The 27,013-nt window shown below is 37.5% G+C and overlaps 3 protein-coding genes across 3 annotated transcripts; 1 reads left to right on the top strand and 2 right to left on the bottom strand.

The window, feature by feature from the left end:
- Positions 1-2,708: 2,708 nt before the first annotated feature.
- Positions 2,709-7,933, top strand: LOC103718700 (uncharacterized). Its single transcript, XM_008807629.4, has 2 exons — positions 2,709-3,058; positions 5,968-7,933. The coding sequence occupies exons 1-2, from the start codon at positions 2,849-2,851 to the stop codon at positions 7,810-7,812; spliced, it is 2,055 nt and encodes a 684-aa protein (XP_008805851.4). The 5' UTR covers positions 2,709-2,848; the 3' UTR covers positions 7,813-7,933.
- A 1,821-nt stretch (positions 7,934-9,754) lies between these two features.
- On the bottom strand, positions 9,755-10,733 carry LOC103718696 (uncharacterized). The gene has a single exon (XM_008807625.6). It carries the CDS (start codon positions 10,619-10,621, stop codon positions 9,953-9,955), a length of 669 nt encoding a protein of 222 aa, XP_008805847.1. The 5' UTR covers positions 10,622-10,733; the 3' UTR covers positions 9,755-9,952.
- A 3,703-nt stretch (positions 10,734-14,436) lies between these two features.
- Positions 14,437-25,690, bottom strand: LOC148702748 (uncharacterized). Its single transcript, XM_088703065.2, has 4 exons — positions 25,517-25,690; positions 25,099-25,169; positions 17,051-17,137; positions 14,437-14,733 (listed from the first exon to the last, which is right to left on the bottom strand). Exons 1-4 carry the CDS (start codon positions 25,620-25,622, stop codon positions 14,710-14,712), a joined length of 288 nt encoding a protein of 95 aa, XP_088559191.1. The 5' UTR covers positions 25,623-25,690; the 3' UTR covers positions 14,437-14,709.
- Between the last annotated feature and the right edge of the window lie 1,323 nt (positions 25,691-27,013).

Raw genomic sequence — 27,013 nt, 5'->3', positions numbered from 1 at the left:
TGGATATTATTGTGATATCAGAGTTTTATGAAATACTAAATGAATCTATTTCATGAACTCTCCATAATGCCACTTTCCTTTTTTTACAAAAAAAATAAAACTCTATTTTTTTTAAAAAAAAGGTTCAGTTCATACATGAACTTATGCATGATTCAGCCCTTCAATGTTAGTTGGACATAGTCAATTTATTTCATGTAAGGATTCAAGTCAAAACTTTTTATGCATTTAAACCAGATAGATATGGGTATCTATCCCTTTAAGTCCAATACATCTACCCTAAGTATGATTTCTTTAATTATAGTCAAAAATTAAGACATTAGGCATGAAAATTTTTCATCTTAAAATAACTCACATATTACATGTCATTAGGAATATTTTGGAAAACTAGCAGACCAACGACGATGCATTGAAACAATCTCTCACCCTAAAACTTCCTCGAAACAATGTGGAATTTTTTTTTCCAATCATATACTTTATAGAATAGTGCTTACCATTTTCCATCAAATTAATATAGCAGAAACAGAGATTCGTATGCACGTATAGCCAATGTGGAGCCAAATAACATACACATATTCTATTGCCATCTAACGTGCTAAGTCTTAAAGTTGAGGACCCAAAACAGAGCTAGGGAGACCAATGAAGGAGCGGCCACAAGCCGCCCCCCATCTCTTTCCTCTTTCTTGGTCTGGTTTTTTTTTATCTTTAGATAATTGGCTTGGTGTTCGGATTTCTAAGCATCTGACTTTTGGGATTTGGGACACACTTGCGCCTTAATAAACGCAAAGCTTTCCTTTTAAAACAACTACGCGCATGTTATTTGGGCGGCATCAATTTGCCCTTCCACACTCTGCTTTGAAGTTTGAGCCCTAACTTGATGCATATGCAAGAGGTTGTGAATTCTTCTGAAGCATTTGTTTGAGTTGATGATAGCATTCAGACGAATAGCAGCTCACATTAGTTTTGATCATGATTTATAAATAGGGCCAGCCCAACCCTTAGGCGATTGAGACGGTATTCTAAGGCCCCAGCCCAAAGAAGACCTACCATAGAAAAGATTTCAAAGACAAAATGAAAAAAAAGGCCCCCTGTAAGTTCGCCTTAGACCGGCTCACTGCAGGAAAATCCTCAAAGATAAAACGGGTTTAGGCCCCCAAATACATTAGGCCGGTGCTGTGAATTATAAACTTATTCAAATGACTCGAAACTGACTAGTCGAGTTAAAACTTGGCCGTATCAATTCAACTCAGCTCAATAAGTTTTCGAGCCGATCCTATAAGAGACTCGACTTGTATAAAACTCAAATTCAGGATCAATCTTGGCTAGCTCGCCGAGTTACTCAAAACTCGGTCTAAATCGTCTGATTCAATCATGCCTTGAACATTAACTGTGGTCCATTTCAATATCTTCTGTCAGATTTTTTATCTAAAGCAAGTCATTGAAGGTTGTCATTAGTATTATCTAGAGTGAAAATATAATGATACAAATAGAATGTGAAGAATTGGGGCTTTTGGTTTTCACTCTTCTAATCCAATCTTTCATAATTTGCACCATACATTAAGGGAGTTCTAGTGATCGACCCTTTCTCGCACTTAAACATCAACATCTAAATAGTAGTTAATAACATGTCAAATAGACATGCCCCATTTTTAGGCCGTATCACCCCTTGCTACTTGGGTAAAGGGGTAGAGGTTCGATTCTACTTTGTGTCGCTCTCAAAATGTAGAGTAGGTATAGAGTAGAAGATAGGGATTAGCACCTCCTAATCTTAGAAAAAGTCAAATGGTCGTTAGTGCCTTTATTTTTTATTTAAAATCAGTAATCAAGGGCAAATATACGTGCATGCATACATATATGTATGCATTATCAAGTTCTGATGTTCCAAAATCATTGGATACAAAAAGTGTGATTTATTCAGTTCTTCATGGTTCATTTATCGCGTAACCATGGTTCAATTAGCCTTATTTTTATATCATCATCTTCTATCAAAGACTATATTCCTAAATTATAACTTCTACAAACCTTTCCTACCACTTCTAAGGTTTCTTGGTTCTCTATTCTAGTTGTTCTGATCCACAGATGTAGAGTGACAGTATATGAGCTTACCATCTTATATTTTTATAGCCTACTAATATAATACTTAACATGCTCAACTACAATTTTTAGGTCCATAATAGACTATAGAAAGAGTCAAGAAGACAAGTTAATTGTAGCAGAAATATAAGTAGTAAAATAGATTTGTAGTAAAATTTAAAAAGAATAGATTGAAAAATGAGGTACGTGCCCTAGAAAGTGGGCGAAGTTACGAGCATAAAGTGATGGAGAATCAATAAATCGGTGTTATTAGCTCATGTCCAATTTTTTTATAAAAAAAAAGTATTAGAAGACAGAAAGATCTAATATGACATAAACTGAGATTGTGGAAAGATATATGGAAAAATGCTTGACATAACATCAGCAATAGTCCTAAATAAAAAGACTTGGCAAACATGGATTGCGAAAAGCCAACACCATATATTTGGGAGATCCTCTAAAAAATAAATAAATTGGTTCGGTAGTTAAACTTTCAAGATCTACCCACATTGGAAAAACGTTGCATGTAATTACCTTAATCACCTCACTAGCAGTCAGTAGACAACAATTAAGAGAGAGCCCCCATTGACCAATATTTATAATTGTATGTAAGCAATAGGTGGCCAAATCATATCCCCCAATAACAGCCTATCTTTCCACCTCTTGGACCTTCCTCCATCCTAGGTGAAAGAACTCCTGTTCTAGTTTCAAAGCAAACAAAAATCACCCTCCTTTATATTTAGAGAAAAGATTGGAAAGGGAGGGAAGGGAAGGGGTTATGAGATTGGAATCCAAGTCCAGGTTCAAGACCAACAAGATGGCTGGCAACTACAGGAAGAGGCCATATGGAATGCTGCTGCTGCTGCTGGCGCTTTGTGCAGCTTTGCTCAGCGTTGTTCTGCTCCACAAGATGAGGGAGAGGCGTGTCTTCAGCCTCCTCCTCCAAGACCGAGATCAACAGCTGCTTGCTCTTGAGCTCATCCTGCAGGTACTGACATCCCCACCAAAAGGAAAAAAAATATATCATCATGACTGTGATTTGATCTTATAACAATCACCAATTTTTCTCGGTCTGTCATAATCTCATTTGAAAATGTACTACTGTAAACGACACTTCATGTTTCAGATCATGACTTCAAACTTGCGTTTAGTTTTGTTTAAAAATATGAATACTAATCAAAATTTGGAATAGCTGAGATGTACAACTTGATCAGACTGGGGAATAAGATTGCATCAGGTGCTGTCACTTTAGTCTCATTGTTCTTAAAGCTGATCGGAGTGTCGCAGAAGACACTGAAAATGACGATTGGCAATTCCAAATTTCAGTCTTACAATTTCATATGAAAGAGAATATGATCTTGTTCCTGCTACAATGGATCTTAAGAGATAATAAATTATGATCATTGTTTGCATTCTGATTCCACTCTAAGTAATTTGAAAGCATTGGGGAGTAGAGTTGACTGGCATCTTTTCTAGATCTGATCCTGAGTTTATAAAACAGATCGGGTCAACTTGAATTATTTGCATCAGAAATCCAGAGTCTGGTGCGAAAGGAAGTCAAACCAGGCCACTGGTACCAACCACCAATGACTTTAAAATCAGTACTACTTGCACTCTCAATTAGATTGTTAACATATATTAACATTTAACATTCAAAATATGCATGCAATTCTTCATCATAGTCCGATATCTTGGCATTGGATTTCTACCAGCACATTTATGCCAAAAATAAACTTGTTCTCCTTAGGTTCTCTCAGGTTTTAGTGTTATACTAGGAACTTGGTGGTGACAGGCTTAATCAAGACTGTGCTCTGTCAAAATCTAAGAATATCTCATAATTGCATTATGAATTAGAGAATCCGATGCCATTTTTGATTTTTCAGGTTTTAGTGACAAAAACTATTTGTTATTACATTAAAGAAAAATACAGAAAATAACAAGACTGGAATCAATATTAAGGATTGATAGAATTAGATTGATTACAAAAGAAAAACTGCTTAGAAAAATATTTCAGAAAATTGCACCAATAAGAAAGAGAAAATTTAAGAATGGAATTTAGAAACTTATGCATTGCCAAAATTATAGTTACCAGTAATTACAATAAAAATGCTAAAAACATAGTTCCTGTCACAAAGAGAAAATTTAAAAATTGAATTCACAAACTTATGCATTGGCAAAATTATGGTTATTGGTAATGACAATAAAAATGTTAAAAAATATAATTCCAGTCATAAATTCTTTATAACGTTATATTAGGAACCTGGTTTCAGGTAAGCTGGTAAAATCTTTGGTACTTCTATTCAAGGACAAATCCCACCTCCACAAAGGGGGTTGGGGTTATCTTGTAGAGGACTTTATTAAACCAAAGTGTATTTTATAATTGCATTATGACATAAGGAATCCGACACGTCATTTAAGTCAAAACACAGTGAAAGGTCATTTTCTACCCATAACTTAATTTATTGCTTGCTTCAGATTACATATGTTCACTCTGAAATATTTGTCTTTTTTTTTTTTGAAGTCTCTAACACTGGAAAACTTACAACCTGAATAATCAATTATTTAGCCTAAGTATATATAAACTATGATCTTCTTACATCAAAAGAATGGAAACATAATTAGTGACCAGTCAAAAGAATGGACACATATTAGTAACCACTCAGTCTTTCAACACTGAAAAGCTAACTTTTTGCACATCTATTCTACTATAAAGCAACTTCCCAAATGGCATTCTCGAAGCTCCGCTTGGGAGATTACCTGTTTCCTGTCCCATGCAATGCACCTGTCAAACCTTAGAGAGTCATAAAGTCCCTTGTCTATTCTTTCTAATCTTCATTAGTCTTCTTGTAAAAGATGCATTCATGAATGTTGACATACAATAGTCTCAAATCACTGGTTCGATTAAGAAAAGACCAGAAAAAGAAAGTGGCAAATTGAGAGTATGAAAAGGCCTACATTAAGAGGCTTCATCTGCATTCAATGTCTCTATAAAATGTAAGCAGATACATTGATGGATCCACACTCATTTAAACAATAGCAATGCACATCAAAGTTCATAAATCTTGCTGACACAAAATCACAAATCTTGATGTTTGCATGAGTGCATAACATGCAAAACTACTATGTAAACTATATGGTCCATCAACAATAATTGTCAGCAGCCAATCAGCGCAAGTGGTTGCACGAGAAAATGTGCATCTCAAATGACACTTGGGAACATTATGATCTCTTTATAACATGGTTTTGGTGTCTATGTTCCCAAATAGAATGCATGAAGGAACACACCAAATCACATCCATCCAGAATCCCCAGGCATTCACTAACTTATGGAATGCAGATGCACACATACATTTGCAATAAGAACAATCGCTTCATCATAATTATATAGTTAATTAGAACAAGCATGGTTATACTAGATATAGACTTCATAGCTACAGGCACAAGGACCAGTTCATTCATAAATAAAGGAAAGTTCATGGCTACAGATTGTCATTAAACAACTGCAAATCATAATATGAAATGGATAATGACCATGATTCGGATATTGCTAGCTAGTTGTTCAACCTGCTGGGAAAGCTCATGCAACTAGTTTGGTTACCAAACAAAAGATGTAAGTGAACATGAGTAATAAACTATGTCTTCTTATCTTTCCATCTAAACCAGAGACATCTCTCTCTTTCTCTCTTTCTCTCTCTCTCTCTCTCTCTCTCTCTCTCACACACACACACACACACACACACCCACACACATGCACACACAAATACAGAAGAACAAGAGAGATAAAAAATTTCTGCTATTATGAGCCAGTCGTATTTATATTGGTTGATATTTTCACTTATTATACTTATGGAAGTTCTAGATTAATCGTAATCATTGACTCATCTTGTTGATGGACAGAAAGAAAGAGAGAACACCATAGTAACAAAAAAGAAATTGGAAGTCTTCAAAGCCAAGACAATCTCTTTAGGAAGTGAAAAAGCTGAGCTTAGTAACAAGCTTATAGAAACAGAAAGCACGATCTCTTACCTGAAAAGAAAACAGAAAGAGTTGCACGCTGCTCTTGAGGAGAAACAGAACCAGATAAAAGGACTTACAGAAAAGGCAGCAGAAGCCACTGCATCAAATATTCAGATAACAACACTGGCAGAACTTTTGAAAGGGAGAGAAGCCAAAATTGAAGAAATGATGCATCACCTTTTAAGCCTACAGCCATCTAAGAATATTGCTGCAGAAACAAGCATTGACAGCAGGAATGGCAATGTTCTAAACTACAAGAAAGAGAATGTGACTTCTGAATATGTGCAATTGGAAGAACGTTCAACTACTGGAGGTGAGAGTACCATAATAGAGGCAAAACAAGTTTACACTGGAAATGAAACAGCTAGTAACCAACACAAAGATATTCCTGAAGAAGAAACATGGGTAACACTCCCAACCAAGGTAGAAGAAGAAGGCTTGAAGAATGCAACTAGAAGTAGTGTTGATCAAACTGCAGGACTTTCAGGAGATAACCAGCTGGAGAGGCTTGAAGTTTCTCAGAGGAGCGAAGACTCTGTACAGAGCAAAGAAACAGATCAAGAAAGCAATGTGGAGGTTAAAGAGCAGGCATTGGAATCTACAAATGGGAAACAAATTGACAGTGCAGACGCAGGAAATGGCAAAGTTGGTGAGAACTCAGATGAGATAGAAGGTAAAAAACATGTCCCTGAAAATGGGAGTGCAGAAAAACTTCAAAATCCACAAAATGGATATGAACAGCAAATAACTTCTGCAGGCCTGATGGTGGCAGGAAAAAATGAGGATGCTAAAATGAGACCTGGACGTGGTCGAAGGACCAAAACCAAGAGCCGAAGGCGGCAGAGAGTCTCTAAAGAAAAAGAACTGGAGAAGAATAACAGTTTGCACTTTGAGATCTCTCAAAATGATGAAAATCAAGTGAGAAAGAAAGAAAGCACAGATACTAATAAAGAGGAAGTTTACAGAAAGGACACAGATTTTAGTGACAGTCAGCTCAGCATGCTTGAAACTTCTCAAATCACAGGAAATTCAATTGTGAGGGATGGAAGGGAGGATGGAGATGCATCGAAGCGTAAAGAACAGATGCTTCTTCCGCAACATGAGAGCATGGAAACGGTTGCACATTCTCATGACAATGAGGTTTCAGGCACAAGCTTGGAAAGCAAAGAATTCTTGCGGGATGATGATGGTATAGGAGTGAGATATGATACTGGTGACAAAAGTGAATTAGATGATAAAAATAAGGATTCAGTTTCCAACTCCAGTAATGTAGAAATGCCTGATGATTCACAAGAAAAAACACAAAATCCAGAAGGTGGTGAAGGCTTGCAAGATCATGAAGAAGACAGTCTTGATGAAACTGCACAGAAGGGAGAAGAACAGGAAATGACATCCACAGATGGTAAACAGGAAAAGTCTGATGACCCTCACGAAAATGGAGATGAGAATAAGAGTGATGATGATGAAGGAAGAATTATCGCTCACTCAATCAACAACAATAAAAGTGATGCTGAAGGACAGGACGGAATCGTTACTGTTAATACCATATCAGACCCAGGACAAACTGAGGCTAACAGCAACACTGATGACCATCAAAGCAAGACTACTGAAAAGAAAAATGAAACAGCCAATAGCTCTGATACTAGCGATGCCAAAGATGACGAAGATAAAGGGATCAAGGAGAATGCAGAAAATAACAGCAGCGACAATATTGCTGAATTCTGAAATTAAGATCTACCGGCTTGGCAAAGTAATGCATAGCCATAGCCTGATAGAAAATTAAGTTTCATTTTTCATAGACTTTGCTTATCTCAAGTTATAAAATGTTTTTTTGTATTTGCAACCATTTAAATGGTATTTTAACAAGAATTAATAGAATCCTTTTGTAGCTCTAAAATATAATGCTAGAAAAAAAATAAAGCAAAATAAAATGTTTTAATATAAAGAAAAGTACCAAAAAAGTTACCCATCCATTTAGCAATCACCAATTAAATGGAACTAGAAAGTAGAAAGTACGATACCTTGGATATTTACATGCCTAGAGAATGGTATGACTATGTAACACATGTTAAATTGATTAAGTATAACACTAAAAAATGTAAAATACCTGTTTTAAAATTGGAAGTGCAACAAATATGCATTTGTTCAATTCCATGTGGACTGTCCATGTCCCTCATACATGCCCAAATCATATTCCTAGTCAGACATTAGGACTTGACTCCGGTCTTGGTATTGTATCCACCCTATAGCTTATCTATCCTAGATAGCCATGTTGATACTATTGCTCTCTCAGGTAAAGTAACGAAAATCTCAAAAAGGATTGAGTGAGGTCTAATCCATACCCTGATTGAGGTTGAGAAGGATCATACCCGCTAGAATATGAAGACGTAGAGGGCACATATACATAGGTCATAACCTGACATTGGATGATATGATTCGATATTAGATGATGACTTGAGTATCACTGCTACTGGTACTGCTACTGGTACGTCCAGGATTCCAACTCAATGCACCACCTCATCAGCCAGATTAGTACAATGTCCACAACCTCCGAGTCCCCTTCTTTTGTATATTATGGTGTCCTCCCTAGCCTTATGCTAGTGCACCATATCCTGCATCACATATTCAAATCGAGAGTCCCTAATGAATGGAGTAAGCAAAGGGAAGTACATGTCACCCCCTCCCTGTCTATTGCCTCCACTTGACCATTGAACCCATCATTGTTGGAAGAGTCATCATCATTACTTGTATGATTACATGACTCAGGCAATCTGTTGTTAGAGAGCTTGATAGTTTTACAATCACTATGAACTGGCTCCTCATCTACTCTCCAATGGATTTACCTTCTTTTCTTTCCTAGTTGGCTCGAATAGGTAGAGTACCCTAAATGGCTCTTCCTCTCTAGCTAGCCTTGCAGCTCTCACTGGCCTTCGTGTCGTGATCTCTCCTCAACATCTCTATCAAATTTCAGACCAAAGGTCTCCAACTCTAAACCAGACTATGACCCTAACTAGCCTTCTCCATTGGTTGGCTGGACGTGGCATATGTCGATCTGCCCAGTTCGCTACATTGATCCCAACTTGCTTGGCTATGAGACTAGCTTAGCCTAGGGGCTGATCCTCAGGTATTAAGCTCTAGTTAGGCTTGTTGGCCTTCGAGCCAACCTAACATAGAAACCTCCTTATCACATACAAAGTCATTATAGAGTGGGTCCTGAATACTACATATCTACATTTTGCTGAAGACATTTAAATCTCAAACATAGATTGTAGTGCATATAGACCAATATATTTAGTTTCTGCTGAGTTAAAAAGTTAAATTATTACAATGCATCTAGGGGTACAAATAGATCGGACCGACTCATGAATAACACCGATCCAACTCGATTCCTTATTCGGGTCCTAATGTTAGACCCAAATTCAATCCAATAAAAGATGAGATTGGATCAAAATAGATCCACAGCTACAATTTTTGACCCAATAAATCATTCAGATTGAGCCGGATCTATGCATAACTAATTTTCAACCCAAAAAATTCGAATCCAGATCTAGTCCCTTTAATATATGTAATTCCCTAAGCCTGCAAACATGCACATCTAAACTTCTCTGATTTTTTATCATGATGTATATAACTAATTCCTCTTGCCTAGTCACATGCACACAAGATATAAAAGCTTAAAGAATTTTACTAAGCAAACAAGCAGAGAGCAAAACTAATTTCAGTTTTAGGACTTGGACCAAATCGATCCTCATCAAACTAATTCATTCTTTCTCAGCATCAATACATCAAACAAGTAAACTGCAGTTGATTCAATCCAAAACATCACAGAGACAGGAAGAGAAAGGACGAGAAAGAAACATAGGAATCATATCAGCTGCTTCTTCCTTGGAGAAGTCCTTCTCGGCTTCGCGCCATCAGCCTCCTTCTTCCTTCTCTCCACACTCCCTTTCCCAGCGACGGTAGGCTCCTCACCGAGTTCCAATCCCTCCGCGTCCGGCCTCCGGCTCCGTGTCCTCGATGCAACACTTTCCACCGCCTCACTCTGCTTCCCCATCTGCTGCTGTTCCGCGATCCTATCAAACTCATCTCCGAGCCTCCTCACCCTCTTCCTCTTCTGAGCGGACCCAATCGACGGCGACGAAACGATGCTAACATCCTTTGCCTTCTTCTGCACCTCCTCCTCAGACTCGGATTCGGAGGAGTCGGAACGGAGCGAGGCCAGAGACTGGGGCTTATGGCCGGAGAACCTTGGCTTGGTCGCCGGGTTTCGGTCGATGGAAGGGGAATTTCTGTGCATTCTCTCTTGCTGGGCGCGGAGCTTCTTGATGGAGCCCTCGATCCGGCCCTGGAGGCGGTGGCGCTTGAAGCTGAGGCCGCCCATGGACCAGTGGGCCTCGTTAGCCCACGAGAGCAGCGGATCCATGACGCGCACCGGTGGGTCGACGCGGTCCTCGTTCAGCTTCACCTCGGCGTAGAACCGCGGCCGCGGGAGGCTGCTCCCGTAGAACCTCCCCGGCCCCAAAGCCACCACCATCTCTGCGAAGATTGGAGACAGAGAATGGGAGAAAAAGTGGTGAAATAGGGTGGGGCGATGGGGAGCCTTTTATTGATGAGAAGGCAGGGAATGGCGGGAAGGTTTGGCGCCAGAAGTTTGCGGTAAAGCGGTAACAGATTACTTGCCTAAAAACAAAATAAAAAAAAGCGGCAAGAGATTCGGCGCGAGAATACTCGAAAATCAAATGACGCACGCGGACGGAGGCGGGGGTCGCGACTCTTAACAACCCTGCAGCTTACGGGCCAACGTTTTGACTTTGGGTTAGATGGTATGATTGAAAAAAGTTTTCTAAAAATCAAACGAATCACATCAGGTCGAGTCGGATCCAGATTTAATAAACTCAGGTCCAATCTTAAATCTGATGTAGTCCTACGGGTTTTTTTAACACAAAGTCGATTTGAGTTTAAGCGGATCGGATCGGTTGGGGTCATGAGCCAACCCAAATCATAATCACTTGCAGCGTTTTATATATCTATGAATTATCTATAGCTTTTTATGGATTAGATAATTTTTTAATTTAAAATTACTCAAAAGTTTAGAGAAATTCTACAAAAATTGAACAGTTTTCCAAAAATTACATCTAAACTATATTTATATAATTCTCAATTTTTATTTCTTATTTTATTCATATCTTTATATTAATTTTTCCAAAAAAGTGTGTTTAAATTGCATAACTATCGAAAAATATAATGCATGCTTCAAAAAAAACTTATTTGAAATATCTACATGCTACTAAAATTTCTATTAAAAATAATATTTAGGTTGTATAAAAATTTGTAAATTAAATTTTAATTCTACCTAATGTAGTCTTCGATAGAAGTGTCATATATGTTTTATCAGCCATATTAAGGACTAATAGCCTAATTAATCTAGGAATTACTTAAAAGCTTAGCTTTTATGCAAAAAGCAATTAATATGTCCAAAATCAATCAAACTGCTATCAAAAAGCCAGTAGACAGCGTGCTAGTTCTTGAGCATGATACTAGTTGTTAGAATCTAACATTTTATTTTTTTATAATTTTTTATCTAAAAATATAATTTTAATAAAAATAAATAATGTAAAAAATAAAAAATTATATCATATGTAGTTGTAAAAAAGATCTAAACTTGCCAAAATATAAAATTTTGGCCTGATTTTACCATATTTTTCAATTTCTACCGATTTATAGGATGTCAAGGAAAAATAAAAGGATGGAAGAGGAGATACGGGAATCCATGGTTTCAACGGACTTATCAAAGATATGATCGGATGTTAGGAAGATGGGGGAATTGAATGCAGTAGGACTTGATATACATATTGAAACCCAGCTCAGCCTAAAAGCTTAAGCCATTAGAATTTATATATGATCATCAACAATGGGACAGCAATAGTTTTGCTTGATACGCAAGAACAGACTGCATCTTCCACAAAGAGCATCATAGTGGCACAAGTAAACCAGTTAGTGTCACATAAAATTATGGTTATTGTTACTTAGAATTTAAACAAGCAATAATTCAATTTATACTGATTAGTTGACGTTGGCTCCAAAAAAAAAGAGTTAATTATAAATTTATAATCGAAAGCTGATTGCGGTGAATAGAGCTGTGGTGATGGGTAAAATTATAAATTTATTATCCAGTAAAGGACTACATGACCATGTTTGGCTGCAGTAAGACTGATCCGATGCCAGATGCCAGAGTCAGAAAGGTAAGTATTTGTTTGCAACAATCTGACACCTGAATTTTTTGCCCATTCTTCCAATCGGTGATTAATTAATTTCCCTGAAGTGGAAGCACATCTGTTGTACAAGAAACTCAGCAAAAAAATAAGCTCTATTGAATGAAAATCTCCATAATTTAAAAAAGAAAGAAAGAATTATGAGTGAGCTATCAAACTACTTAAAGATTCATTTATTTTACTAATTGGATACAGTGCTAAAGTTCATACAGCATGCAACAGCAAAATTGACTAATTAATCAACATGACAGATGAGCATTGCCAAGTGATATGAAGGTGCTCAGTTGTATATGCTTACAAAGTGAAAAACGCAGATGATTTAAATAATTCTTATGGCCAGCTTAAAAATTTCATCTGGTTCATACAAGATCAGAAATTGTAGCATGCAAAGGCATGGCTGCATCATTGATCAGTTGATCAATGTTACTAATGAGCAACGAAGATCACTGAGATTCATATGGTAATGTGCAAAAAGTGATTGGAAAGGACACTTCAAAAAAAAAGCTTTAATAATATGTAGGAGGGGAGCATCCAAAAGAAATACAGGTAAAGACATATATATACCAGGTAAAAACTAGTTGTTCCTTGTTGTTGCTTATGGCCTTTTTTATACCAGGTATATGCTGGCAAAGGAAGCAAAACCAGACGGATTGCCTCCCAGCTAGTTATGGATCGCTTGATATGGAAGAGAGAGAGGCAGGCAAGCATCATATTTTATTTATTGCCTCTCAGACTCCACGTAGAGGAGGATTTGTAAACTAACCATACAAATCAAAAGAAAACTCAACATGGGTGAAAGCACACAGAATTTGTGAACTCCCAGGTCCTGTTTCCCCTCAGTTTCCAAGATGGCAGACCTCTCAAACCTGGAGCTTTATGCCGGCACCCCGGGCTTGCTCGAGGCTGCCACCGGCCGTCAACAACATTATATATTATTTTGGGAATACTATGCCATGCCTGCAGGAAGTGCAATTTACCAAGATAAGAATCATCTGCCAGTCACTTTAGAGATCCTAGTTTCAGGATTTATCAATAATTCCATTTTATCATATAAATAACTCGATTGAGCTACTTGAAAAGCAGCAGAAAAATTTAGGCCTTTGGAACTCGAAATCAAGATTCGCCGAACCGGTATCGGGGCTGGTATTAGCTGGCAACTAGTTCAATCCAGTATCAGAACATAAATACCGAGCTAAGGCATACCAAAAACAAAACATCGAGACAAGAGAGGAGAGAGAAACTCTAACCCTAAAAGGAGAATTAGGAAATAGAGAAAGAAGACGAAGAAAGGAGAGGAAGAGGGGAACGAGGGAGGAGAGAGAGGGAGAGAGGCGTACCGTGACAAAGACATCAACATCAATTGAGGGCGACGACATGAACATCGACGTCGATCAAGTGCACGAGTGCTAGATCGAGGAAGAGGGTCTCCGCATCGACGTCGATCAAGGAAGAGACGATCCAAACTGTTGAATGAGAGAGAGAACGTCGCCACTGACCCCGATCGATGTAGATCACCAAGAAAGAGAGATTGCTGGGAGAGAGAGAGATTACAATGAGAGAGACGGGGGAGAGAGAGATTATGATGAGAGAGAGGGAAGAATCGAGGGAGAGCAAGAGCCAAACAGAAGCTTCGAAAAAGACTGCTCAATGGTTTATAATTAAGAAAAGAGAGAAAGAAAAGGAACCAAATTGAATCAAATAGCAGAACCATACTGCTTATCAACCAATCCAATTCTATACTAGCTCGAATCACCCAATTCAGCACAATCCAGCTGTCATTGCTTGAAATATCAGCAAGGAATTATACACATTTCAATTAAAAGAATTCAAGATAACTAATGATAATTCCATAAGTTTTGGGTACAGTCAAGGGCTATGGTTTTTTTTCTACCTAAGAGCCTTGGAAGTTAAGTCTGCCATAAACCTATAGAGAAGAAGAATTTAGAACACTGAAATCAAGTAGATAACAATCAGTGACTGGCAAAATGTAATAAAAAATTGATTTCTGTGTGAAGAAAAGTTGACTTATTCAGACAAGAAATGATAGTAAGAAAAGGTTCCACGAAATGCCAACGAATGAAGTTAACAATCTCCCAGGAGTGATAAAATAATAAACAGAGTTGTTGTGGGAGTTTACCACAATGTGATTAAACCCAAAAAAACAATGAGTTTGTCGTATATCAAAGTATTCACCGAGATTACAGGAAAAGCTCTCAAGTTATACAGCCTACCACAAAACTCGATAGAACAGAACAAAGTTGTAACCGTTCAAGAGGTTTCATGTCTTTGCAAATGCTTTATTTCCAGGCTTTCACAGAAGAAAGAAAACAGTACTGCAGACATAACTAGTCTACTTCGCTGATTCTCCAACTTCCTGTAACAAGAAAGATTAGGAAACCATTAATTTGATATGAGACATTCTATAAGATAACCATGAGGGGAAAAAATTTCATACATATTGATTAAAAGTATGGAAGCCAGATTTGTTGTGATGTCAATTGATAGCACACATTTGAAGTGAAATAATGCTCATCACACCTAAAAAATTAAGATCATAGTCATCTTTTTCTTGATTGAAATTAAGATCCTAGTTTTCATTTTCAAGGCATATACAGCAAAGGGTACAGAAGTGAAACTCAAGCATGAGAAGCAACAATAAAGCTTGTGCCATGCATATTTGTACCACCTAAAAGGGAGCCACTGGAACCATGGATCAGTCAATTTTTCTACCAAAATCGCAATCAGTTTTTAACTGTTTATGCAAAATGCATTCCGATGATATATTAGAAAACTAATTGCTTGTGCGTTGGACATGCCACTCGTGTCAATCCAGAAGAATAATTGCCGAAAATGTGAATTAAGTTTCCTCATTATCTTCTTGTGTAATAAGGTGTAAATTAAAAATGAAGCTGATATCCTGAAACGGTTGAATAAAAATATTATCACAAGATGATCATATTACATCCCTATTGGACTTTTGTTTAACTCTTTTTTTATAACTACACAATCCAGGAATTGCTAAGCCCCAAAGGCACCCTATAAAAGTTGCAGAAAATCTACCAGTAAACCAAGGTTAGAATTAGCAATGAATGGCAATTAAAATAAGAAAAGAAGGGGGGGGGACTATAAAAATCTTCTCAAATACATTTTCATCCTGTCATACACTGCAATGAGATAATGCACAAGGGAAATTAACTTTCAACTACCCAGATTAAACTGAGACACCTCACATACTCCCTGCCACTACCTGCAGAGATCACTTGGTAGAGACATTTGATTGAGATGGAAAAGAATCAAAGGGAAATTTAGCAAGCCGCTGACAGAAAATACTAGAAGAATATCATGGGGCTTATCCAAGTTGGATCTGGGCTCAACCAAGGAAGTGAGAGCAAATTCATGGACTCTTTTAACCTATGATATTTACGACTCTCTGTTAGCCAAAGTAGCATGCCCATCTGACCAACCTCATGCAGACAACCAATTAGACAAAGTCGCTAGTCATCAGAGTTAAGAAGAAAAGACATTGACCAGCTTTTGTATTGGTTGTTGGGAAAAAAAATTATAAAAGTTGTGTCTAGTTATCGAACTACCGCCCCCATGTTTAACTGATCTATCTCTTCCCAAAATCTATCCCATCAGACTCGATAAAATTGCTGAGGTTTCAAATCTCTTCTTTCTACACATGCATTTACAGGTGCCATCTAGTAGTATTTCAGAAAAAAAAATGAAATCAATTAAGAACATCAGATGCATTAGTAGATTAAAAGGCATCGAACAGCTGAAAAAAATTCAGATGGGGATCACTTATTAGTGACATCCCTAGAAGATGATATGTGAGACTTTACATTTTGGAATTGCTTGAATTGTTATGCTCTGAAAAACGCCAAAACAATTTATCTTACTCAAAAAAAAAAAATCACCAATGGAGAGAGATGGGCCCATTCATTTAGTTGGAGTTATGATCTCAAAATTCTTCAAGATACGGTATCATACCTGCTTTGAAAGTGGATATGAATATGATGTATATGGAATTCTTCCCAGATATACCACCAGCCCAACATGTTAGGATGCCAGGCATTCTAAACCCCCAACACCGGCATTGAACAGTTGACAAAAATTCAAATGGTGATCACTTATTAGTGACATCCCCAGAAGATGATATCTGAGACTTTACATTTTGGGATTGCTTGAATTGTTATCCTCTGAAAAATGCCAAAACAATTTATCTTACTCAAAAAAAAAAAAATCACCAATGGAGAGCGATGAACCCATTCATTTAGTTGGAGTTATGATCTCAAAATTCTTCAAGATACAGTATATTATACCTGCTTTGAAAGTGGATATGAATATGATGTATACGGAATTCTTCCCAAATATACCACCAGCCCAACATGTTAGCATTCTAAACCCCCAACCCCGTCCCCTCCCCCTATTGTTTACCTTAGTGAAACTTATCAGAGAAGCATCTGCATATATTCAGAAATATCACTATGCACATAATTGTTATGCTGCAATCTTTCCAAGACGCTCTTGAACTTGATGTATGAGAATCCTCTTCAAGTAGATATAAAACTAAATTATTAAAGGAAAGCACAATAACCTCTATCCAGCATACAAAGCATACATAATTCCCAAGCATGACGTGTGAAAATGGAGGGTACAGTTTTCACAGTTTTAAAACTAACAATTACCTCTTCCTTCTTTCCCTTCTTTCCACCAAAAAGCTTGTATCCTCCATAACCTAGCAAGAACCAGCCAGCTAAACTAGCAAGCACGAACTGCAAGTCATAAATATGCCACATGAATCATTTCTCATCATCTCAACAAAAAAAAAGGAAAATAAAAATTCTACAAGATCTCAACTAGAATAGCAGTGAAAACCAAGAAGGGATACAAAAACAAGACAGTTGTAGGATTGCAATATGAAGTAGTGCTTAAAATACATAAGATTTGATAATTGTAAGTGTAAGCTCCCTCCAAGTACATAACATTACAAAACAAAGTTAGCCGAACCGACCCAAACTGGGTGGTTCAGGCCATACAAAACTGGTCAAGAACCGGAATAGTTTGGGCAGTCCGGACGATTCGTCTGCCCAATAAAATCTTAGTTGCATTCCCCTCCTCCCCCAATTCCCTCACCCGAACTCCCCTCTTAGTTGATCTCGAAAAGAGGACAAAGGAAGCCTTCGGTGATAATGAGCCCTCGCATAGATACCTCCTTACCCGATGATATGACACTCCCGGTTGCTAACATATGCAGCCAAAGTAGGCCGAACCGGACCGAATCGCCCGATTCGGCCCATACCGAGCCGACTCAGTGGGGAACCCGGTCGGTTCGCACATTAAAAACGGTTCCGGCCCCAAACCGACCAGAAAAGGCCCAAACCAGACCAAATCGACCAAAACCGGCCTGGAACCAGCCAAAACCGGCCTGAAACCAGCCAAAACCGTTCAGAACCGACCGATTCCGTTCAAACTCGGTGCGAACCATCTGGTTCGCACCGAGTCGATTTAGTTCAGAACCAGGCGCCCTCCCCCTTTGCTTCTTTTGTTAAAATGAGGTGTTGGAAAGGCCGAAACACCTTCTTTACTTCGTTTAGGCTTAAGATGCCTAAATGGCTCCCCCTTCCCCCCAATTTGAGAAAGTGCGATTGAAGAAAGATGTGCTTCCTCTCCCCTATCTCATTTCCTCTATTTTTATTTTTTGGGCTTGAAAAAATAGCTCAAAATTTACAAAATAGAAAAAGATCATGCCAAAATTTTTTATTTGGGCTTGATTTTATTATATGTTATAGATTTATGGATGATCTACATAATGACATAAAAATTTTTAATTTTTGGATTATATATAATTTTTAAAAATTAAAAATATATTTTGGATTAAAAAATAAAAATATAAAAAAAATAAAATTCAAACAAAATATAAAATTATTTAAGAGAATGCAAGCTACTCTCCAACAAAATTTGGTGTTTATTTATTCAAGTTTTAATGCGATCCAGAAGTCATGGCCCTCCGTCTAGAAGATATAAGTTAACTTAAGTGACATGTGTAAGTTAACTTGTATCTTCAATTATTAACATATTATAACACGGTTCTTTTTTACGGACTAAAATATTTAGAGAGGGCACTGACAGCTTTGGAGTCTCAGCACCTATCGTAAATAAGAAAAATATGAATTCAAGTATATTACACATCGGGAGGACATTTATTTGGCGTTAAATAGTTACTAATATGATACTATCTTATATGTAATTTTCTTCAATCTTTTTGCAATTGAATGGTGGATACATTTGGGTTTGTCCATGAAAAATCTTAAACGGCTAGCTATCTAGATTCTCTTCCAGACGATTTTCTGAGTGGCTGTAAGCGCAATTGGTCCACCTTTGCCCTCATCCACAGCAAGCAGAGAAACCATTTGACACAAAAGCGCCTCAACGGTTTTGCATATATTTACTACAATCGAGGTTAAGGTTGAAGTGCATTCAGGAGGAAGTGGAGCTAAAGTACACATATCCGATCCATAGTACTTTCGTTGATAATAAGGATGATCCTATGATCGATGTCTTGTGGGCCAGCAGTAGGAGACCGGTACCATATCGACCCATCTGCCGACCAGTACGGGTTCCGATACCGATTCGGCGGACCTTGTATGCAGCTTTTTTTATGTAATTATGTTACAAATATATTCCTCAAAAAAAGGGAATAAATAAAGTCGGGTTGCATTGAGTATACTCAAAGTTCTAAAAGGTACCTTTTATGGAGATAAATGTTTGCCAAATGATGAATGGTACCACTGCAGATTCACTTAAAAAACTAAAATTAGGAATATCTGATGCACATGACTAATTGAGGAGAAACATCTGATGGAGGGTTGCGATCCCTATCAGCTAGCAATATGAAGGAATCAATTTAAAAAAAAAAAACATTCGCTTTAGTTAATTTACATTCCTTGTTTCTCTTTTTCTGAGATAAAGAGAGCAAAGGGAGAAGATATAATTTATAAGGAGTGTATTTAATTCCCTCTTTTTCCCCGCACTCAATAGATAGTCAACATACACATGGGCTTAAGCCACATAGCCAGCCATCTGATTAGAACTCAACCAAGAATGATGTGGAATTATGAGAACGCTCAGAATCACACTCAAGGGTAGAAATGCACCTATGCGCTATAGTTGGGATCAAGGTTATTCGGTAAGACAGAGAAGGAGAGTCTGAAGCCCAAAATTTAAGGAACAAAACAGTCGAATATTGAACCTTTTCCAGATGCAAGAGTCAACCTGATATCAAGACATATTCAGACCAAAAAAAAAACATATATACTATAAAGAAAAGTGCTCAAACACCAAATTTACCAAGTGCCAGCCATACACACTGCATATTCAACACTCTCCCACTGACATCTACATCCAAATATGCTGCTTGGTTACTAGTTTTACATCCATAAAATTTTGTAAAACATTATTTTGATTGGTTTTATCAATTCATAAGTTTCATAAAATGACAAACTAGGTTTGAGATAAACCAAGTATCTCATGGATACCTAAATACCTAAGTACCAAGTATTTTTTTAAAGAGTTATTTCTTAAAATATCAAATAATACTGTCTATGGAGCCAAATATCCCACCCATCGATTACATCCTCCCATATCAAGGAAAGAAGACACCCTCATCATATCCTCTTCCTCCTCTCGTCCATCTGCCCCTTCTACATTTTCACCTCTTCCTTTGTGCACCTCTGCCCTCCCACATCTAGTCTCATCTTCTCCTCCATTGGCCCCCTTGTCTTCCTGCACTACCTTCATCTGTCCCCTCATTTTCCTTTTCCCAATCTATTATGAAACCCCCACAAACTTTATGCCACCAAACAACAAACTAAGGAAAACAAATTTTAGTAAAAACACTATAAAAACCTATTTCCATAAAAAATCAAGTTTTACAAAAAAAAAAAAAATAGTTTTATAAAATTGAAAACCAAGGCACCCTGAAAGTTCCTGTTTGTACAGATTGTAGAACTTCAACCCAATTCCTTTAAACTTGTCCTCTAAATTCTTGCATATCCTTAATTTCACAGCAAGCAAATGAAACAAGATGCATTTGTGGATCAACAGATGTGTGTGAAGAAAGCCAGTTTGTCTTCTTAATCTTTTTGTGAATATAGACAACCAACAATCATGATCTATGTTTCCCAATCTAGCGGACAAAGGCTTTGGTTAGACTCCATATCAACTAATGTAGGCCCAGCTGAAGCTGGTTAATTGCAACAATGATAGTGAATCAGTGATTTTTCTAATTCAGATCTACTTAGATCCTATCGGATAATGACAATAACAGCAAACAAAAAGGGAAATATGTCAAGAGAGAATAGGGAGGGAAAGACTTCCCGGATGGCTAAGAGAACAAAAACCTTCTTTATTTTCAATCTTTAATTTCAAATTGAAAATATAATGCCTAAGATCCCTTTTAGTTAAACCATGATCAACACCTAACAAAAGAAAGGGTGCTGCAGAGGGGCATATGGACACCCATGTGTGCCACACAGATACCCAACTCTGTCTCCCCTCTCTTTGATTAGCCCCTTGTGGATCCCAGGAAATTTAAAAGCTCAATCATATGGAAAATAACTAATATTCTACCACATAAGACATTGTAGAGGGGAATATGGACACCCAAGGGGGCCATATAGATACCAAACTCAGCCTCCTCTTTCTTTGCTTAACCTATTGTGGGTTCCGAGAAATTTAAAAGCTCAATTATATGGCAAATGACTAATATATACCTCACAAGTGCTAGGCCTGGCCTACCACAGTCCAAACTCTTGACACAACTTCTAAGCTCATCAATCAATACCAAAACCTATCAGACTGATAATGAATCACATTAATCATTCACTTATACCACACATGGTTCATCCTCGAGTTTTGGCATGAAAGGCTGCTAGTGGTTACGTCCGAATGCAAAACCAAAGATCCACCTCTATTACTTTGCATAATAATATTTCATGCCATACCTAACCATGGATGCTTTGCATCTAGTGAGGCTACCGTGCATATGATCGCATCAAAACTTGAATGAATGAACACCAAATTTTTATAGAGAGTATCTTGCATGCCCCTAAATATATTTCTAATTTTACAATTTTTTTATTTTTTATTTATTTTTTAAAAATTTATCCTTTTCTAATCCGAAAATATATTTTTAATTTTTAAAAATTATATGTAACCCAAAAATTAAAAATTTTTATGCCAACATGTACATCATCCATAGATCTACAACATATAAACAAAATCAAGCCCAAATCGAAACTTTTGGCATGATCTCTCCTTATTTTGCAATTTTTGAGCTATTTTTTAAAACCCTCCAAAAAAAGAACGAAAGGAGATGGAAAAAAGGAAGCACACTTTATTCTTGGATCTTTCTGATAGCCCAAATTGGTGTTATTTGTGGACTTTTTGGAAAGCGGAAGCGGCAGAGCAGCTTTCAAATTGCGTTGGAAAGGCCTTCTCGGGCCTTTCCAACGCTACTTGATGCCTTTAAAAGGCATCAGGTGGCAGTGGCAATAATATAATACCCAAATCGGTTTGAAACCAGGTTGACTCGGTGCGAACCGGCCGGTTCGCACCGAGTCGGCATCGAACCGACCGATTCTGGCTGGTAAAGGACCGGTTTCAGCCAGTCTAATAGCAGTTCCGGCCGGAACTGAATAGGATTGCCAAACCGACCCGGTTTCACACCAGGTCGGCTCGATACTGCCTTAATCGGACGGTTCGGCCCGGGGGCAAACTCTGCCCCCCGGTTCGGCCCAAGGGGGCTAATATGGACAACCCCCTTTCTTCCTCTCCTTTGGCCTTGTTCACTGTCCTTTATTGGGTTAATGTGGCAAACAAACATGAAGTTATACCGCATAAGCACTCTACCAACCTCTCCAGACTCATGACAAACCTCTAGATCTTCACCACTTAAAAGTAAACCTATCAAAGATTAACAAGTAAACCTATCAAAGACTAAAAATAAAGACAAAATGGCAAAAATGAATAGCTGAAACAAATCTTGTTCAATGAAATTAGATAGCATTAACAGACATTCCTGCCTTGCATTTCAAATGAAGTCGGACCTTTAGTGGACTCCCTAGTCTACAAAACTTCTGCTCTACATGCAGGAAAAATAGAATTCTGTCTAGTAGAAATGAGAATGAAGACCTTGCGGAAAATTTGAGTTAACCACCAACTTCATGATTTCTAATTCTATCCAAGTCTTAAAATTAGCCAGGATGGTGCATCTTTGATTCCAAATCAGATATGAACTTATCTCCTCGAATCAGAACTTTGATTTCAGATCTACGAGAGGAAAGAAAAGGTTAATTAATGTGAGCGCAAGCTTCAAATCGACCTAAAAATAATCTGACCCTTGAGCAGAATGGATGAAATCTTGGTACTTTACAAAATCTCCAAATCAAGGTTCCAAATACCAGTATCGGTAGCACAGCAGCACTTAACCAGTACAGGCATCTTTGTTATTGGTATGATATGCTAGTCAGGTACCTAGTTTCAATGTAGGAGACAAACCATGTGCCAATCCTATCTCTGCATCTATTATGGACCAATACTCGAAACTACTCTCAAAATAATTAAGTAGTAGTTATTTTGGGTCGCTGCATATAAATAAAGGCAACTAATATAAGCTTAACCATATTATTTGCAAAACAAGTTTAGTTGAGCTAGACTTTTGTATTGCTATAATGACCCAAACTCCTATATTAATTTCATTTTTAAATTTTAACCCACTTATTGTGCACTGCAGCAACCAAACTTCATAAACCTACATTATGGAAATTGCAATGCTCAAAATAAACTTCAAAACAGGTATTTTCATGCCTGAACATAACTTTCACAAGGTTATGCCTACAAAAGGCACGCTAACCTCCTCCACCTGAAAATCAAACCTCAATTCTTGCCAACATTAAAAAAAGAAAAGAAAAAAAATATAATATCTAATAGTTAATCTTATTTTCCTGATCTGGAAACAAGAGTAGGAGCAAGATAGAGCTTCTAACTTGAAGATAAAGAAGCATCAAGGAAATGCAGGAGTGAGATTTCAATGAGACTTCGAAGTGGGAGCACCAACCTAATTGGGATATTATGGCTTTCATGGTGGTAATCACTTTCTTGTTTGAACTTTGAATATCTACTCAATCTTCAACCTGATGTCCGCTAGCTGATCATAACCCAAGCAAAATGCAATGCCCAGAGATGAAACCCATTTTATGGCACCTACCATATAGCCCCTAGCTTGTCAAAGATCCAAGCTTATAAATATATGACATCAATGTTAGAGACTTGGCGAGCGTGGCTCGGTCTCATGCACATCACGTCTCTCAACCTCTCTCTCGAATAGGCGGCTCGAGATCCCCTTCTTAGCGCTAAGGTAAGGCTAAGGCGTAGTCCCATCTGCCTAGTCACGAATTGATGTCTCACAGCTAACCAAGATGCAAAGTGAGTATGCCCAGGCTAAATTTTTGAAAGTTCTGAACAGAACCAGCTCAACAATCTGACTAAAAAATATTAAAATTTGGCATGCAAGCAAGCTCGTCTCCCAGCCTAATATCTAGCCAACAAGAAGAAACAGGTAAAACAAACAAACAGATTATAGCTACAATCCTACATCACACCACATTGTTTGATTTGAATGTCATGTCCAGATTAGACATAGAGTGAACTATGAGGTTTGCTTTGAGTCGCATATACCAATTGGAATGACAACAGGAAAAAAAAAGTTTCTAACCTTAAATCCTTGAACTCAAAATCTTAATATATCTCATCCAAAAGGAAAGGAAGTTTAAGCTCTGAAGTTGGAGCAGAGCTATCTATAGAGCCAAATTATTCTGCTCCAGGCAAACTTTCTACTTAAAACAGCAGATTTTCCACTTTGGAACTAATACTTCCTAAAGTATGATCAAACTGCAAAACAATTTTTTTGATGGTATACTCCAAAACTTTTACCCCATCCTTGTGGAATTCCACTTAGGTCAACAATACGCTCAATAGAATGCATCAAGAAATTCATTTCCAACAGTTACATAGATGCATGGAAGTACTAGATCAGCTCATTTATACCTCATACAGATTCCACATTTTTTAATTTCCAAGTTTCAAAAAAAAATATGTAAAAAAAAATATGTAAAAAAAAAAATTGTATTTAGCATGATTGTATTTGTGTAGCTATTGTTTGATCCAATAGTAAAAGGCTTGGGCTGACAAGGGTCATGTTGCAGGTTCAAGCCCTGAGGCAGCCACTTTGAGCCAAAAAAAAAGGTAGGTATATTCCTAGTCACCCAAATTACCAGGACCACAACTGGATGACGGCTCCATTTAGTATAATTTTATGTATGTATATGTTTGTTTTCCTATATTCGTAAACATATATATACACATATTTACAAATTACACACACATTCATATGCATGCACACAAACATAAAAATTTACATCTTCATGCCACTTGACCAAAATGCAAGATATTGAACATATTGACCAGAGATTTGGCATGTTATCTTCAAAAATTTACTATGTTATGCACAAAAATCCACTTAAGAAGAAAAGGTTCAAAATATTTACGTGTCATCAATAAGAAATTCAAACTTCTTAAAGGAACCGGCTGCAATTTCATAATTTTGTGGTTCATATAATAAATTTAAAACCAAAATTTAGTGAAATAGGTATGGAGCCATCAATGCAAAGCTTACATGCTCTTCCTTCCATTTAGATGGACTCAACGGGTCTTCCCAAATGTTAACCCTTGGGGGTCCATGATGATCTGCAAAAATTTAAAACATACAAAAATATCACAATAAAAACCTAATAGGCATATAACCCTGCCGAATATGAAAATTATCTGGTTTAGATTTTATTTGGATTTTATTTAGATTTTTTTGAAATATCTAATTTTAAATCGACAGGGTAAGTAGAATTTACCTTGTAAACAATGGTGAGATAATATTACCCAAGAAAAGAAGAGGAAAAAGAATTAGTTTTGTTATCTATTAGTTTACTGGATTGATAAAGTCTTGTCCAACAATCGAGAAGAGGAGGGATCAAACAAGAAGACATAAATAAAGGGGGTGATTAAGAGATAAGGGATCGACGAGGAGGAGAGAGACGGACCACCGCCGCCGGCGAGGCCCCGACGGGGAACGTGCTTGACTGCCGGAGAGGGGAGGGACGAACGGGAGATGGAGGAAGCCACCGCGAGCGCCGCCCGAGCCGCCATAGGTGTCTCCAGAGAGCTGCCGTTTTTCAACTGAGAGGTGAGGAACGGGAAGCGGATGTAAATAGTTTGGACCCCGTTCAGATCCGAAACGGTTCCGGTTTAGACTGTCATCCGATCCAAACCGAATTTCTAATTGTTTTCACTTTCCAGTGGCCAGATGCCGATTTATTAGAGAATTTTGCAGGAAAATAATCAGGGTTAGTGATATTTATTCAGAATGATGGATAATTATATATACTAAAATAAAAACTCTGCATGATTACTCTTTGTGCCACACATAAATATAGCCATCGACCACAAATATATGTTTAATTGTTAGTTATTTTTGAGAATATCAAAAAAATATGCAGCCTTAATTTAACAGTTTTATTTTTCTTCGCAAACTTCTAGCAAAATAGCAAATCGGACCTTGTTCCGATGACACATTATTATTTATTTTTTTTTAACTTAAGATAAAGAAAAACCTAATTGAAGTCAAAGTATGATAGACCACGAAGGTCGGACAGAGCACCAAAGAAGAATCCCAAGTACTGGGATGAGTAGAAAACTCTGTCAACAGCACATGCGGCGAGACCAAGTCCACTAGCTGTTGGAAATTTATTTGCATTTTGTTTGCATGTTTACTGCTTTGTTGCACCAGAACCTTTAGTTTCAGCATTGTTGTTGTTAATTTGTTAGGCTTTTGCTTATTTATAGTTCACGAACATGAATGAAGCAGGCATGCTGTCACGACCCCCGCCCCGTTCCTGGCGGGCCGCCGCGACGGTCCTAGGGTGCGGGTAGGCATAAGGCCACCAGCCACCGCGTAGAACCCTACTACCTATCAATCATCAATAAATCTTGAAAAATTTGGCATGATGCATGCACAAAATGATCACTTTTCCTATAGTGACCTGTCAGGATTATCTCAATACATACAACACACTACCTGTCAGAGCAGCAATCACATAATCCGTCACATAATGAACCTGGACAATATATATCAATACATTATCTCAGGCATATAACTCATATGTATAAAAATCTGGTTCCCATTCCATCCATGGTCAAACCCATATCCACAACAGGATCTATGACTGTAACTATACACTATATACAATAGAAGGTTTATAATACACCAAAAGGGTATAAACCTCTATCTACATTATACTATACTATACTATGGAGCGGCACAGCTAGCAGGCAACCACTAATCCTGCTCCTCTCTATACAATACCTTTCCTGCAATCAAAAACATCCAACTGGGGAGTGAGTATAAAAATACTCAGTGAGTGGAGTAGAGAGTACTATGCACATGAGACAAGATATAATCATGGCTCGAGGTAAAATCTCAAGATCAATAATAAGATGAACATGAACTCAACATAAAGAATATGGAGTAAATCATCAAT

The sequence above is a fragment of the Phoenix dactylifera genome, chromosome 8 (genome assembly GCF_051530095.1).
Source record: "Phoenix dactylifera cultivar Ajwa chromosome 8, Ajwa_hap1_PhDact_Kaust_v1.1, whole genome shotgun sequence".
Lineage (NCBI taxonomy): Eukaryota > Viridiplantae > Streptophyta > Magnoliopsida > Arecales > Arecaceae > Phoenix > Phoenix dactylifera.
This window is presented reverse-complemented; position numbering and strand designations above follow the sequence as displayed.